General features: G+C 51.4%; 1 protein-coding gene and 1 long non-coding RNA gene across 4 annotated transcripts in view; one reads left to right on the top strand and one right to left on the bottom strand.

Moving 5' to 3' along the window:
- Positions 1 to 1,339, bottom strand: part of FBXO28 (F-box protein 28) — a 33,598-nt gene extending 32,259 nt beyond the window's left edge. Inside the window, exon 1 of the mRNA XM_072830118.1 lies at positions 1,055 to 1,339. Coding sequence (XP_072686219.1) covers positions 1,055 to 1,321 — 267 coding nt within the window. The 5' untranslated portion in view covers positions 1,322 to 1,339. The remainder of the gene's footprint in view (positions 1 to 1,054) is intronic.
- A 73-nt stretch (positions 1,340 to 1,412) lies between these two features.
- LOC140635443 (uncharacterized) overlaps positions 1,413 to 12,886 on the top strand; it is a 46,034-nt gene continuing 34,560 nt past the window's right edge. For all 3 annotated transcript variants that reach the window (XR_012032759.1, XR_012032758.1, XR_012032760.1), the window contains exon 1: positions 1,413 to 1,721. This is a non-coding gene — a long non-coding RNA (uncharacterized lncRNA). The remainder of the gene's footprint in view (positions 1,722 to 12,886) is intronic.

Here is a 12,886-nt window from a genome sequence, read left to right as displayed (position 1 = left end):
GGGTGGAGGGGCAGAACCGCTGGGTTCACTGGAAAAAAAAAAACCTTGGGTCATCAGTTTGTGCCAGAATTTATAAACTTTCTTTAAAAAGTATGGTTCCCTTTCAAAAGCGCAATTATCATCCCGTTAAAACTGCAAGTGTACACCCAGAGTGTGGCCCGTGAAGGGGAAAATGCTGTACGCTGTACATTCAGAAATACGTCTTTGTCCTCTTAAAAACAATCCCCGCACAGATTTAGCTCCTACACAGAATCGGTTTGCGATCTCTCCAACATGTCCACCTCCTTCGATTTCCTTCCCACTTAAAGATAAATTCCCCGACAGGAAGCAAAACACGTCCCTGAACCAAGCGGTTCGTCACCCCCTCCAGGGAAGGCGGGGGTGGGGGGAGGGGGCGAGGTCGAAGCCCACCGGCTCGTCGGTCCGTCCTGGAAGCCACTCAACTCCTGAGATTTGAAGCTGGCGGGTGGGCGTTAAGTCACTAGTTAGAACACGAACTGCGAGAGAAACCAACCCTGTCCAGGGGCGAGGTGCTCCCCGAGGGCGGAGTGCCGGGCGAGGCCGAGCCGGACGCGCTCTCGGTGGGCTCTACGTTACGGGTCACCTGGGGAGCGGGCCCCCCCCGGAGCTCACGCCCCCCGGGCCCCCGGGCGCCCCGGGCCCCCCGGGCCCCCCGGGTGTGGGGAGGCCTCGCCGACCCTTCTCCATCTCCTCCGACAGGGAGACCTGGGTCCGGGGCTGCGGGGGGCCAGGCTGGGCACAGTGCGCGCTTCCTGCCGACCCACCGAACCTGGCCGGCCGGGCCGCGGGGCCGGACGCCGGAGCACCCAAGGGGCGACCGGAGCCGCGGGCCGGCGCTGGGACGCCCGGCTCCCGGCGGGGGCGGCGAGCCCCCAGCCCCGCGGCAGGAAGGGGACGCCTCCGCCGCCCGGCGCCGGCACCCCGCGTACTGGAGCCGGCTGTGGCTCCCTCCCCTGGGGACGCGCTCCCCGCTCCGCCCCTCCCCAGACCGCGGCCGGCGGAGGGGGCGGCGGGGGTCCCGCGGGGGCCTCACCAGGCGGAGCTGGCTAATTTCGTCGTAGGACATAAAGCTGAGGATGTTCTCGATGGCTACGATGGGCAGCGCCACCAGCGTGTTGTTTTGAGGCAGCTGGTCGGGAGCCAGCGCCGGGGCTGGGGGCGCCTGGGAGCCCGGCTGCGGGGCCGGGGGCGGGGGCGGGGGGGGCAGTCGCTGGGCAGAGCCGACGGCCGAAGAGGGGCCGCCGTCGCCGTGGCCGCCGCCTCCTTCCTCAGCCATCCGCTCCTCCGACGCCGCCGCCATCTTGGGGGTTTGATTCCTTCCCCCCACTGCAAGGGGACCAGGGCCGCTTCCGGTGCGTCACTTCCGCCCCGGGCCGCGGGGGGGCGGGGCCGCCGAGGGGGCGGGGTCTGCGCGGAGCGAGGCGGCGCGAGCGGGTCTCGGGGTCCGCGGTCGGGGTGGCGGGGTGGCCGGGCCTCCTCCGTCCCGGGAACGGGGCCTTTGGAAGCCCTCCGACCCGAGGCCGGCAAGGACCGGAGGCCGAGGGAGCCCTGCCTGCCCGAGTGCAGCCCGCGGGGGCGACTTTCTGGGCGCGCCTCCTGACGCGGGCGGGGAGTAGTGTTGCCTGGCGAGTGTGGACGCGACGTGGGCAGCGCGTGGTCGCCGGTGCAGTCGGGCGGTCCCTTCAGGCGGACGGCGGGGAGTGAGTACTCATCAGGGCCACCGGGCGGATGGACCTGGGAAACACCGTGCTGAATGCAAGAGGCCAGACCCACAGGGCAGCATTGGGGTGGGGGTGGGGGGGCGGCACGGGGCGGTGCGCGGGGCTCCGGGGGCCGGGAGTGGGGCGGGGGGAGGGGAGGGTCCTGCTGGGGGATGCAGGGGGAGAAGCGTCCTGCTTGGGGGGGGGGGGCGGAGGGAGAGGGATGGGAGAGCGAGAGGCAGCCTGCTGTGGGGACGAGGTGGGGGGGGAGGTCCTGCTGGGGGATGCAGGGGGAGAAGCGTCCTGCTTGGGGGGGGGCAGAGTGAGAGGAGGGAGAGGCATCCTGCGTTGGCGGGGGCCGGGGTCCTGGTGAGGGATGGGAGAGCGAGAGGCAGCCTGCTGTGGGGACGAGGTGGGGGGGGAGGTCCTGCTGGGGGATGCAGGGGGAGAAGCGTCCTGCTTGGGGGGGGGCAGAGTGAGAGGAGGGAGAGGCATCCTGCGTTGGCGGGGGCCGGGGTCCTGGTGAGGGATGGGAGAGCGAGAGGCAGCCTGCTGTGGGGACGAGGTGGGGGGGGAGGTCCTGCTGGGGGATGCAGGGGAGAAGCGTCCTGCTTGGGGGGGGTGGAGGGAGAGGGATGGGAGAGCGAGAGGCAGCCTGCTGTGGGGACGAGGTGGGGGGAGGTCCTGCTGGGGGATGCAGGGGGAGAAGCGTCCTGCTTGGGGGGGGGGCGGAGGGAGAGGGATGGGAGAGCGAGAGGCAGCCTGCTGTGGGGACGAGGTGGGGGGGGAGGTCCTGCTGGGGGATGCAGGGGGAGAAGCGTCCTGCTTGGGGGGGGGGCGGAGGGAGAGGGATGGGAGAGCGAGAGGCAGCCTGCTGTGGGGACGAGGTGGGGGGGGAGGTCCTGCTGGGGGATGCAGGGGAGAAGCGTCCTGCTTGGGGGGGGTGGAGGGAGAGGGATGGGAGAGCGAGAGGCAGCCTGCTGTGGGGACGAGGTGGGGGGAGGTCCTGCTGGGGGATGCAGGGGGAGAAGCGACCTGCTTGGGGGGGGCGGAGGGAGAGGGATGGGAGAGCGAGAGGCAGCCTGCTGTGGGGACGAGGTTGGGGGAGGTCCTGCTGGGGGATGCAGGGGGAGAAGCGACCTGCTTGGGGGGGGGCGCAGGGTGAGAGGAGGGAGAGGCATCCTGCGTTCCTGGGGGCCGGGGTCCTGGTGAGGGATGGGAGAGCAAGAGGCAGCCTGCTGTGGGGATGAGGTGAGGGGGGAGGTCCTGCTGGGGGATGTAGGGGGAGAAGCGACCTGCTTGGGGGGGGCAGGGTGGGAGGAGGGAGAGGCATCCTGCGTTGGGGGGGGCCGGGGTCCTGGTGAGGGATGGGAGAGCAAGAGGCAGCCTGCTGTGGGGATGAGGTGAGGGGGGAGGTCCTGCTGGGGGATGCAGGGGGAGAAGCGTCCTGCTTGGGGGGGGGGCAGAGGGAGAGGGATGGGAGAGCGAGAGGCAGCCTGCTGTGGGGACAAGATGGGGGGGAGGGCCTGCTGGGGGATGCAGAGGGAGAGGTGTCCTGGTTGGGGGGGGCAGGGTGGGAGGAGGGAGAGGCATCCTGCGTTGTGAGGGGTGGGGTCCTGGTGAGGGATGGGAGAGCAACAGGCAGCCTGCTGTGGGGACAGGGAGGGGGATGGAGGGGGAGGTCCTGCTGGGGTAGTAAATCCTGGCAGGCAGAGGATTAGTGGGGTGGGGGACAGGGTGTGTCTCAACAGAGAATTGATTGAGGCAAGAGTCCTCAAAAAAATGCTAAAAGGAGAAAGTAAAGGTAGGTGGAACGTAATATTTAGGTGGTCTCAAAATAACTCCCTACAAATTGCATATTACTTGCAAAAATAAAAAGTTTGCAATAGAGAAATTTGGTGGACACTACCATAATCAAATCATTAACATTAATATCCAGCGTTTTGAGAGGAATGGACACCACATACCTCCTGATATGATATCCTCAAAAGAAGTGACACAAGATAGTATTCCTGAAAAAAGAAAAAAAGGAAGCATAACCGTTATTTGAAATGGGCCAATCTGGCTGATTGTTCCATGCTCCTCAAAAGCATTGTCATGAAAGACAAGGAATGGAGATTCGTGCCAGGTTAGGAGAGACTGAGAAGGGAAGGTAATTGCAGTCATGGATGATCCTGAATTGGATCCTGGATTAGGAAAAATACCTAAAAACAACATTATTGTGACAATTGGCAAAATTTGAATGTGGATTATGTATTAGATAATATTGTGATCATATTACATCTTTTGATTTGGATAATTTTATTGTGCTCTTGTCAGAGAATGTCCTTGTTCTCAGAAAATACATATTGAAATATTTAGGGGTGAAGGGGCATATCTCAATTTGATCTTAATAGCTCCATAGAGAATGAGAGTAATAAAGCAAATATGATAACTGTTAACAAGTGGTGAATCTGGATGAAGAGTAGACTTGTACTATCTAGCAATTATTTCAGAATGAAAACTTTTTGGAGGTAGTATTTGTGAAAGTCCGTAAAGGGAAAGGTCACCAAGGTGGATTCTGGGTGCAGAAGGGGAGGCTGAAAGAGGCAGCCCCATGACTCAGGGTCAGTGTCAAACCCAACAGAAGAACCCTCAACCAGGAAGAATCCTGAACTCCAGGCCCCAATGGGAAAGATGGGCGCTACAACTCCCGCAAGAAGTGAGCACCCCTGCAGCTCAGCCAGTGACAAGTCACCATCACCCTCAACTCTGCCTTTTCTCCAGCGGACTTTGCTTCAGAACAACCCCTCCCAGCCTCCTCCTCTTTGCCCATAAAACAATGTTCGTCTCCTTTGTTGGTTGGACTTGTCTATGGTCTTGCCATAGCTCGCAGGTCCCAAACTGCCATTCTCTGCTATTCCACTTTCGCAGGTAAAGTGACTAACTTTTATTTTTAAGGTAACAGTATTTCTGGGTTTTTGTATCCTTATCATATCCCATAACAAAGATCAGGGTGCACAGATGACTGAATCTTGAAGCTTTGTTTTCTTAGCCCTGGGTCTTAAAGTCTCCAGTGTGTCCCTTTTTTTGCAGCTCTGGTTTGGAACCTAAGGGTTACGTCATAGATGCAGAAATTGCAGGAAAAGCTAAGAGTGAGAAGGGGCTAAGGCAAGGGGACAACTCAAGCAAGATTAATGGGGTCGGGGGGTGACACTTGGAGGGTTGTGGGTCAGAATGGGCACACTTCCAAGTGATGAGTAGTAAGGAGGGCACGTGATGTAATGAGTGTGGGGTGTTTTTTCTTTTTTTTTTTTTTTTTAAGATTTTATTTATTTATTCATGAGAGACCGAGAGAGAGAGAGAGAAAGGCAGAAACAGGCGGAGGGAGAAGCAGGCTCCATGCAGGGAGCCCGATGTGGGACTCGATCCAGGGACCCTGGGATCACGCCCTGGGCCAAAGGCAGATGCTCAACTGCTGAGCCACCCAGGTGTCCCTGTTCTGGGTGTTTTATGCAACTGCTGAATCACTAAATTCTACCCTTAAAACAAATAATAAACTATATGTTAACTGAATTTAAATTAAACATTTTTTTAAAAAAGAATTGACATTCTTTGCCCCTTCACTGGCTTGTAAACAACTGGTCACTTGTCTATCTTGTTGCACACTGAAACCCTTTGGAGTTATTTCTTTAGTTTTTCTGCCCCCACCATGTTTAGCATTCCCTAAATGCTTTATGCTCAATGTTTCTGATACATTTGCAAATTTATGAAATGTTTGTTCATTGTCACGATAGATTGTAAGTTCCCTTTTCTACTTAGGATATTGCTCTCTCTTCATGAAACCTATTACAGTTTGGTCTGAGATGAAACCTCATTCAAGTTTGATTTCTTTTAAAGATTCATTTATTTATTTGAGAGAGAGTGTGTGTGTGTATGTGTGCACGCGCGTGAAAGCAGGGGTGGGGAGGGGTAGAGGGAGAGAATCTTCAAGCAGACTCCCTGCTGAGCACAGAGACCCTAACTGGTTTCAATCCCACAACCCTAAGATCACTACCTGAACCAAAACCACAACTGACTGAGCTATCAGACGCCCCCAAAACTGATACTTTCTTAATAGACTGGATTGAAATTGGATTTCTTTAAATGAAACTATGCCTTAAATACATTATGGCAACTCTCCTAAAAGAAACCCATAGAAAATCCTTTAAAAAGTGAATCGTTACTCCCTAACTTAATTTGTTCTGTAAATCCACTAGTTTCATATAGTTTTGCTTGAAATGGGTACATGAAAAAGCCTTCCTATTCCCTTATCTCTCCATCTGTGGTTAACCAGTTAACCTAGGGCAGGCTGACCACTCATCTGCACAACCAGTACAACTTTGGAAACAATATAAGCCACTTCCTGCCAGTGAGCTCATTCAAACTATCCTCTGTTTATGGATATCTGGTGTCCTTGTATTCCCTACACATTTTTTTTAGTAGAGAAAATTTCAAAACACACGGTTTCTTTGTTTCAATTATTAGAATCAATGCTTTGAAGATTATTTCCAAACAACAACAAAAATACTTGTAACTAACATAAATACTTGAACTTTCAGGAGTTCTGGGTTCTACGTAAGGGTTTTTGCCAGCCACGTACTGTAGGACCTTTGCAAGATAGTGATCTCTAGTGTAGGATGCAAGTATGCATCTCAAGATCTGTGTGTTTCTAGTTTCGTGTTTACATGAGGGAATAGCATACCTTCCTTCTTTCATCTCACAAATATGAGGATAAGCAGATACACCAAAAAGTCGAGTTTTGCATTCCTCTGATTAAAGATGTTCAAGTCAAATTACTATAATGTAGAGACTGTATGTTATGTGCACTATTTTGGTCCCCCTTATCCACTTGCCTTCCTGTGTGTTGGGCGCAGTCAGGTGTGGTGAAGGGTGATCTGAGCTATGGCACCTCCATAGGAGAAAGGCCTTTATATATGAAAAAGAGGAAACCCTAACCAGACATTGTTTCTCCTGTTGGTTAGCAGGTTTATAATATCCAGAGAACGAATAATGAGCTCATAGACTAACTAAAAAGAGGCTTGAGAGTTTCTACAGATTGTAATTAGCTATGTTTTTCTTTTTTTTTAATTTTTTTAAATTTATTTTTATGATAGTCACACACACAGAGAGAGAGAGAGAGAGGCAGAGACACAGGCAGAGGGAGAAGCAGGCTCCATGCACCGGGAGCCCAACGTGGGACTTGATCCCGGGTCTCCAGGATCGCACCCTGGGCCAAAGGCAGGCGCCAAACCACTGCGCCACCCAGGGATCCCTGTTTTTCTTTTTTAATTATAAAAAAATTAACAAAACTAACCATCTTAAAAAATCAAAAACAAAAATAATTGAGCATCTTGACCATTTCGAAGTGTAAATATATTCACACTGTTGTGCAATCAATTCCAGAAGTCTTTCATCTTGCAAAACTGAAACTCTACACCCATTAAACAACTCCGCATTCTCTGCTGCCCCCCACCCTTGGCTGCCACACTTCCACTTTCTGTTGCTATGAATTTGACTACTCTGGATACCTCATCTAAATCATATTAGAATTTGGTTCTTTGTGTGTCTGGCTTATTTCACTGAGCATAATGTCCTCAAAGTTCACCTGTGTTGTAGTGTGTGTCAGAGTCTCCCCCATTTTTAAGGGCTGTATGATATTCCCTTGGAGACATTCACAGCATTGGGATTCCTAGGTCATACAGTAGCTCTATTTTTAATTTTTTGAGGAACCACCAAAAGTTTCCAGGACGCTGTGGGGCTGGCTGTCATTTATTACCATCTAATAAAACCTGAGTTATGAGACCTTTGGATGTGTATCGGGGCCATATGCTTGTGGGGTGATTGCCAACATGTATCTTGGGGAGGACCAGAGATAAGGTTTCCAAAGGGATTTTTATCTGTCAAAGAGGACTTACAAGATCCTGGGGATCAGGCTAAGATTACCCTTAGCAAAGTTTGAACATCGAGGCAGCTGAACTCACAGAGAAAACTCACCCAACCTGTCTCAAGGATTTGCCAATGGGCCGTAAGTTGCAAGGAAATTTAATTTTTTTCTATATTTCTTTTACTTTTGTTCTCCACATCAGTTTTGATTTGCATTTCCCAAATTATTAGTGATGTTGAGCATCTTTTCACATGCTTGTTGGCCATCTGTGTCATCTCTGAAAAAAGTCAGTTCAAGTCCTTTGCCCAGTGTTTTTTTTTAAGATTTTATTTATTTATTTATTTGAGAGGGAGAGAGAATTTCAAGCAGACTCCTCACTGACCACAGAGCCCAGTGCAGGGCTGGATCCTACAACCTACAAATCATGACCTGAACTGAAACCAAGAGTCAGACGTTCAACCAACTGAGCCACCTGGGCGCTCAGTTTTAACTGGACTCTTTGTTTTGTTGTTGTTGAGTTGTATGACTTATTTGTATATTTTGTATATTAACCTCTTAGCAGATACGTGATTTGCAAATCACTTCTCCCTTTCTGTAGGTTGCCTTTCCACCCTGCTGATTGTGTCCTTAGATGCACAGAAGTTTTCAAGTGTGGCATTGTCCCATGTCTGTTTTTTCTTCTGTTGCTTGTGCTCTGGTGTCATATGCACAAAACTATTGTCAAATCCAACATCAGGATTTTTCCTCCATGATTTTTTAAAGGAAAATTAGAGTTTTAGATCTTTCATTTAGGTCTCTGATCCATTTTGAGTTCATTTCTGTATATGACATGAGAAGGGGTCCAACTTCCATCCTCTGCATATGTTCGTTTGTTCCCTGCACTCTGTTGAAGTGGCTGCCCTTTCTCCATTGACTGGTCTTGGCAGCCTTGGCAGAGATCATTTGACTGTATGTATGAGGGTTAATTTTTGGGTGCTCTCCCCTATTCCCCACAGGCTGTATGTCTTATGTCTTTTTTTTTTAGATTAATTTTTTTTTTAAAATTTTATTTGAGAGAGAGAGAAATCATGGCATGAACGGGGGAGAGGCAGGGAGAGAGAGAGAAGCAGACTCCCCGCTGATTAGGGAGCCTGATGTAAGACTTGATCCCAGGAACCCAGGATCATGATCTGAGCCAAAGGCAGGTGCTTCACCGCCTGAGCCCCCAGGTTCCCGCATATCTATCTCTCTACTAGTCTCACAGTCCACAATGTTTTATAACAAATTTTGAAATCACGAAGTGTGGCTTACAACTTTGTTCTTTAAGTATCTTTTTTAAGACCCATCCTGTGACCACTAAGTTCCTGGTCATACCCAATGCCTGAAATGCTATCATTAGATGCTTGCTTTTTTTTTTTTTTTTTTTTTTTAGATTTTATTTATTTATTCATGAGAGACCTAGAGAGAGAGAGACAGAGACAGAGACACAGGCAGACAGAGAAGCAGGCCCCATGCAGGGAGCCTGACATGGGACTCTATCCCGGGTCTCCAGGATCACACCCTGGACTGAAGGGGGCGGTAAACTGCTGAGCCACCAGGGCTGCCCCATTAGATGCTTTCTTATTCATTTAAAGTTTTGACACCATGGAAAGATAGCCCACTAACCTTCAATTCAGCAAGTGTTTATTAGTGGCTAAATGAATAAGTTGCTGGGAGGACACCCAGATAAATAATGTTTCCCACCGTCAGGCTGGGGACCAGGCTGCAGCATTGGTGGCCACAGGGATCTGCCGAACTGCCCCCACTGAGCCGGCAGGCTGGCCTTCTGCCTCCTCACACCCAGTCTTGCTAACGTTGCATACTTGGACAGAAAAGTCGAATTTCCTGGATCCTGCCATTAGCAGAGTGTGCAAAGCAGAGCATGAAGTAGGTGGTTGGCCGGCAGGTGAAGGAGTGTGTGTGCACACAGGGCTGCAGATGACTTTGGTTTTGAATCCCTTTAGAATGCTTCTCCAGTTTTCAGTGTATTTCCCCTGAGCCCCCAAATCACTCTTCTCACCTGCTTCATAGACAGATCTGGGCCCTTGAAATGTTTTTCCTTTCTGGAGAGCCGTTGAAACAGGTAAGGGGTTACTCGATGGCTTCAGTGTGCTGGCCTCGCAGGCTCCTTGGGACCAGTGGTTGTCAGCCTCCCCCAGCGTCTCCCAGAACAGGTTGCAGCACAGCCCCCCAGCGATGGCCCGCCACCCCCCCGAGCCACTGCTTTGCCCTCCAGCAAGGTCTGGGCTTCAGCCCTAAGGGACCCCCTTCCTTGGAAGCTATATCTCAGCCTCCTGTATCAAAGGCTGTGCTGCTCCTTATATTTGCTGTGCTGCAGCCTATAGAGTCCCCTTTGCTGCTGACTAGACAGGGTCACATTCCCATCCCTGCTCTGGTCATGAAATCTTGGTGTTTGTGTGAAATGGACTGCCGCTGTCCTGAACAAATCCGCCACGATGGCCGCTGTGCCCAGACACTTCCTGGAGCTCAGTGCCTACCCCATTCTTTCCCTCAAGTTAACCATACCCTTCCCTGCACCCTCGATACACTCGTCTTTTATGGGCCAGGAGATCTAACTGTGACACACACTGATTCTTGAGCCCCTGAGGGTCCCCCGTGTACGCCTAGCCTGTAAAAGCAGATCCCCGGGGCTGTAAAAGCAGGTCCCCAGGCAGGTGGGATGTGGAGATCTTTTCTGGTAGACGCCCAGGACCTGCTTCCTCCCAAAGGGCCCTTAATAAACCAGTTCTCACCCAGCTGGACTTGTCAGTCTTTGATTTCCATCTCCCATCTCCTTTGGCCTTTGGAGGTCATTTTGCTCACACACTCCCACAGAATGATATTCATGTCTCCCTGTTCAAATTAGGGTCTTGTTTCTCTCTCTTCATTGGACTCAGACTGATACAGTTGTGAGATCCTGTTTTTACAGTGAAAATCTTTCAAGAACCCTAAGACAAGTCTTTTCCAGTAAAGCCAGGTAGACAGCCCAGGACGCACCTGTTCAATTTCCCTCTGGTTCCCTAAGGCAGCTTCTCTAAAACCGAGTCTGTAGACACGTGACAACCATTGCTGTGGGCAGTTGGGAGCATTTGGAGGTAGAGACTCGCTCCATTGTGTGCTTGGGGAAATAAGTCTGGAGACCAGATTGGAAGGCAGAGAGCTGGTGTGGAGGGGTGCCAGTTAGGAGGATGGTGTAGTGGTCAAAGGAAGATAAGACTTTGAATCTGAATTAGAGCAGAAAAGAGAAATGCAGCCTTAAACAATTGTTGAAATTGACAGGACTGAAACAAACTGACAATACTTAAGGACTGGGAGCTAGCAATACGGTTCTGGAGAAGATGAAGACCACATTGTCGCACAAACTTGAAGTCTGGAACCGAAGGCCAAGGAGTTCTTGAAACATCTTTGGTGCAAAAAGGTAGTTTTATGAAAGCTTGGGCACAGGACCTGTGGGCAGAGAGAGCTGCTGGGGTCATAAGGGGTGGCCCGTTACATACTTTAAGGTCAGGAGGGAGTTAGGGAGGGGGTGAGTCTCTAAGGAGTTTGGAAGCAGGGTTCCCAGGACCTGAGGGGGCTAGCTGTTTATTACCGTCTAATAAAACCTGAGTCGTGAGACCCTTCAGATGAGTATCAGCAGGTCATGTGGTTGGGAGATGATTGCCAACATGTATCCTGAGGTTTAGAGATAAAGCTACCAAAAATTTTTATATGTTCAAGTAGACTCACAGGATCCGGGAGGATAAAGCTAGGATTGTCTCTTGCCCTTAGCCAATTATTTATTTGGTAAGATTTTATTTATTTGTGAGAGACACAGAAAGGCAGAGACATAGGCAGAAGGAGCAGCAGGCTCCCTGCGAGGAGCTCGATGTGGGACTCGATCCCAGGACCCCAGGATCACAACCTGAGCCAAAGCCAGATGCTTAACCACTGAGCCACCCAAGTGCCCTGCTCTTAGCCAAGTATTAATCAAGGCAGCTGAGGCAGGAAGGTCACCCTGCCTGTTTCAAGGACTTGTCAGTGGGCTGTGGGCAGTAAGGAAACTTAATTTTTTCTTTTGCCTTCATTTCCTGTGTCAGGATGACCCACGTGCCATTGAGGGAGGTGAGAGCGACAGGAAGAGGCTCCAGCTGGCATAGGAGGAGAGAAAATGCATCTGATTTGGGGCATCCAAAGAATGATAACCATAGCTCTAATATACTGAATAGTCACTATGTGCCGATGACGTTTCCATTGTCCCTGATTCTCTCTTTATCTTCTGTTTTTAAATGTGCCTGAGATTTTGTATTAATCAGGCACTGTATGACAACAGACACAGAGACAACCCCTTGGAGGAAGCCTTTGCCACCTGCACCCCCGAGGGAAGGGTGTACCAGGCCGCCCACGCTAGGGATATGGGGGAGCAAGGGGAACGGGAAAGTCTGGCCCAGAGCCTTCACATGGCTTTCAGAGGGAGGAACAGGTGAAGCAGGACGGGCAAGTTGAACAAGTTTAGGGTTGCCTAGTTTGAATAATTTCGGTGGCTCTGTGTTATAGGAGGGTCTGGTTGTCTAGTGTTATAGGAGGGTCTGGTTGTCTAGGACCCGGCCCTGGGGTCACTTAGGGCAAGGGACAGTAGAGGCTGATGAAAGGAGGTGGGTGGAATCTGGACAGTTGGTCTAAGGCCCAAGGTCGAGTTCAAAGGCAAGTTATTTGCTCTCTCTGGGAACGTGCTGACCCTGCAAGGGACAGATCAGAGAAGCCCCAGATACCAAAGCATCAGAAATATGGAAGCAGAGAACACGAGGTCATGTCCCTCTGCTCTCAAGGATCCTCTCCCTTCGGTCCTTGCTGCTCACACACATGGTCACTTTCTGTGCCTGCAACTTTCTATATTTTCATCAAACATGTTCCAAGCATCTCTCTGGTCCCCTCACAATCCTCAGAACCACGGACCTCCCCCTCCACCCCCGCTGGCTTGTATATGGCCTCTCAGGCTCAAGGCACCTTCCGGCCTGATGTCTCAAGTCCTGGACTCCATTTCTCCTGGCAGGGACATCTACTTGCTTTGTCTCACTTCTAGCTAAAATGTGCTTAGCGTACTGTCAGCGCCTGCTATCTACTTAACCTTGCCTGCGTTATAGGGCTGAGCATGCTGCTGCTGAAGTTTTGGAATATAGGTGCAGTCTGGAGCCGACCAAGAAAGAATTCTTGAGACATCTTTGGTGCAAAATGATGGTTTTATTAAAGCCCAGGGATGGGACCC

Source organism: Canis lupus, chromosome 6 (genome assembly GCF_048164855.1).
Source record: "Canis lupus baileyi chromosome 6, mCanLup2.hap1, whole genome shotgun sequence".
Taxonomy (NCBI): domain Eukaryota; kingdom Metazoa; phylum Chordata; class Mammalia; order Carnivora; family Canidae; genus Canis; species Canis lupus.
The sequence above is the reverse complement of the archived record's forward strand: the minus strand, read 5'-3'. Positions and strand labels throughout refer to the sequence as shown.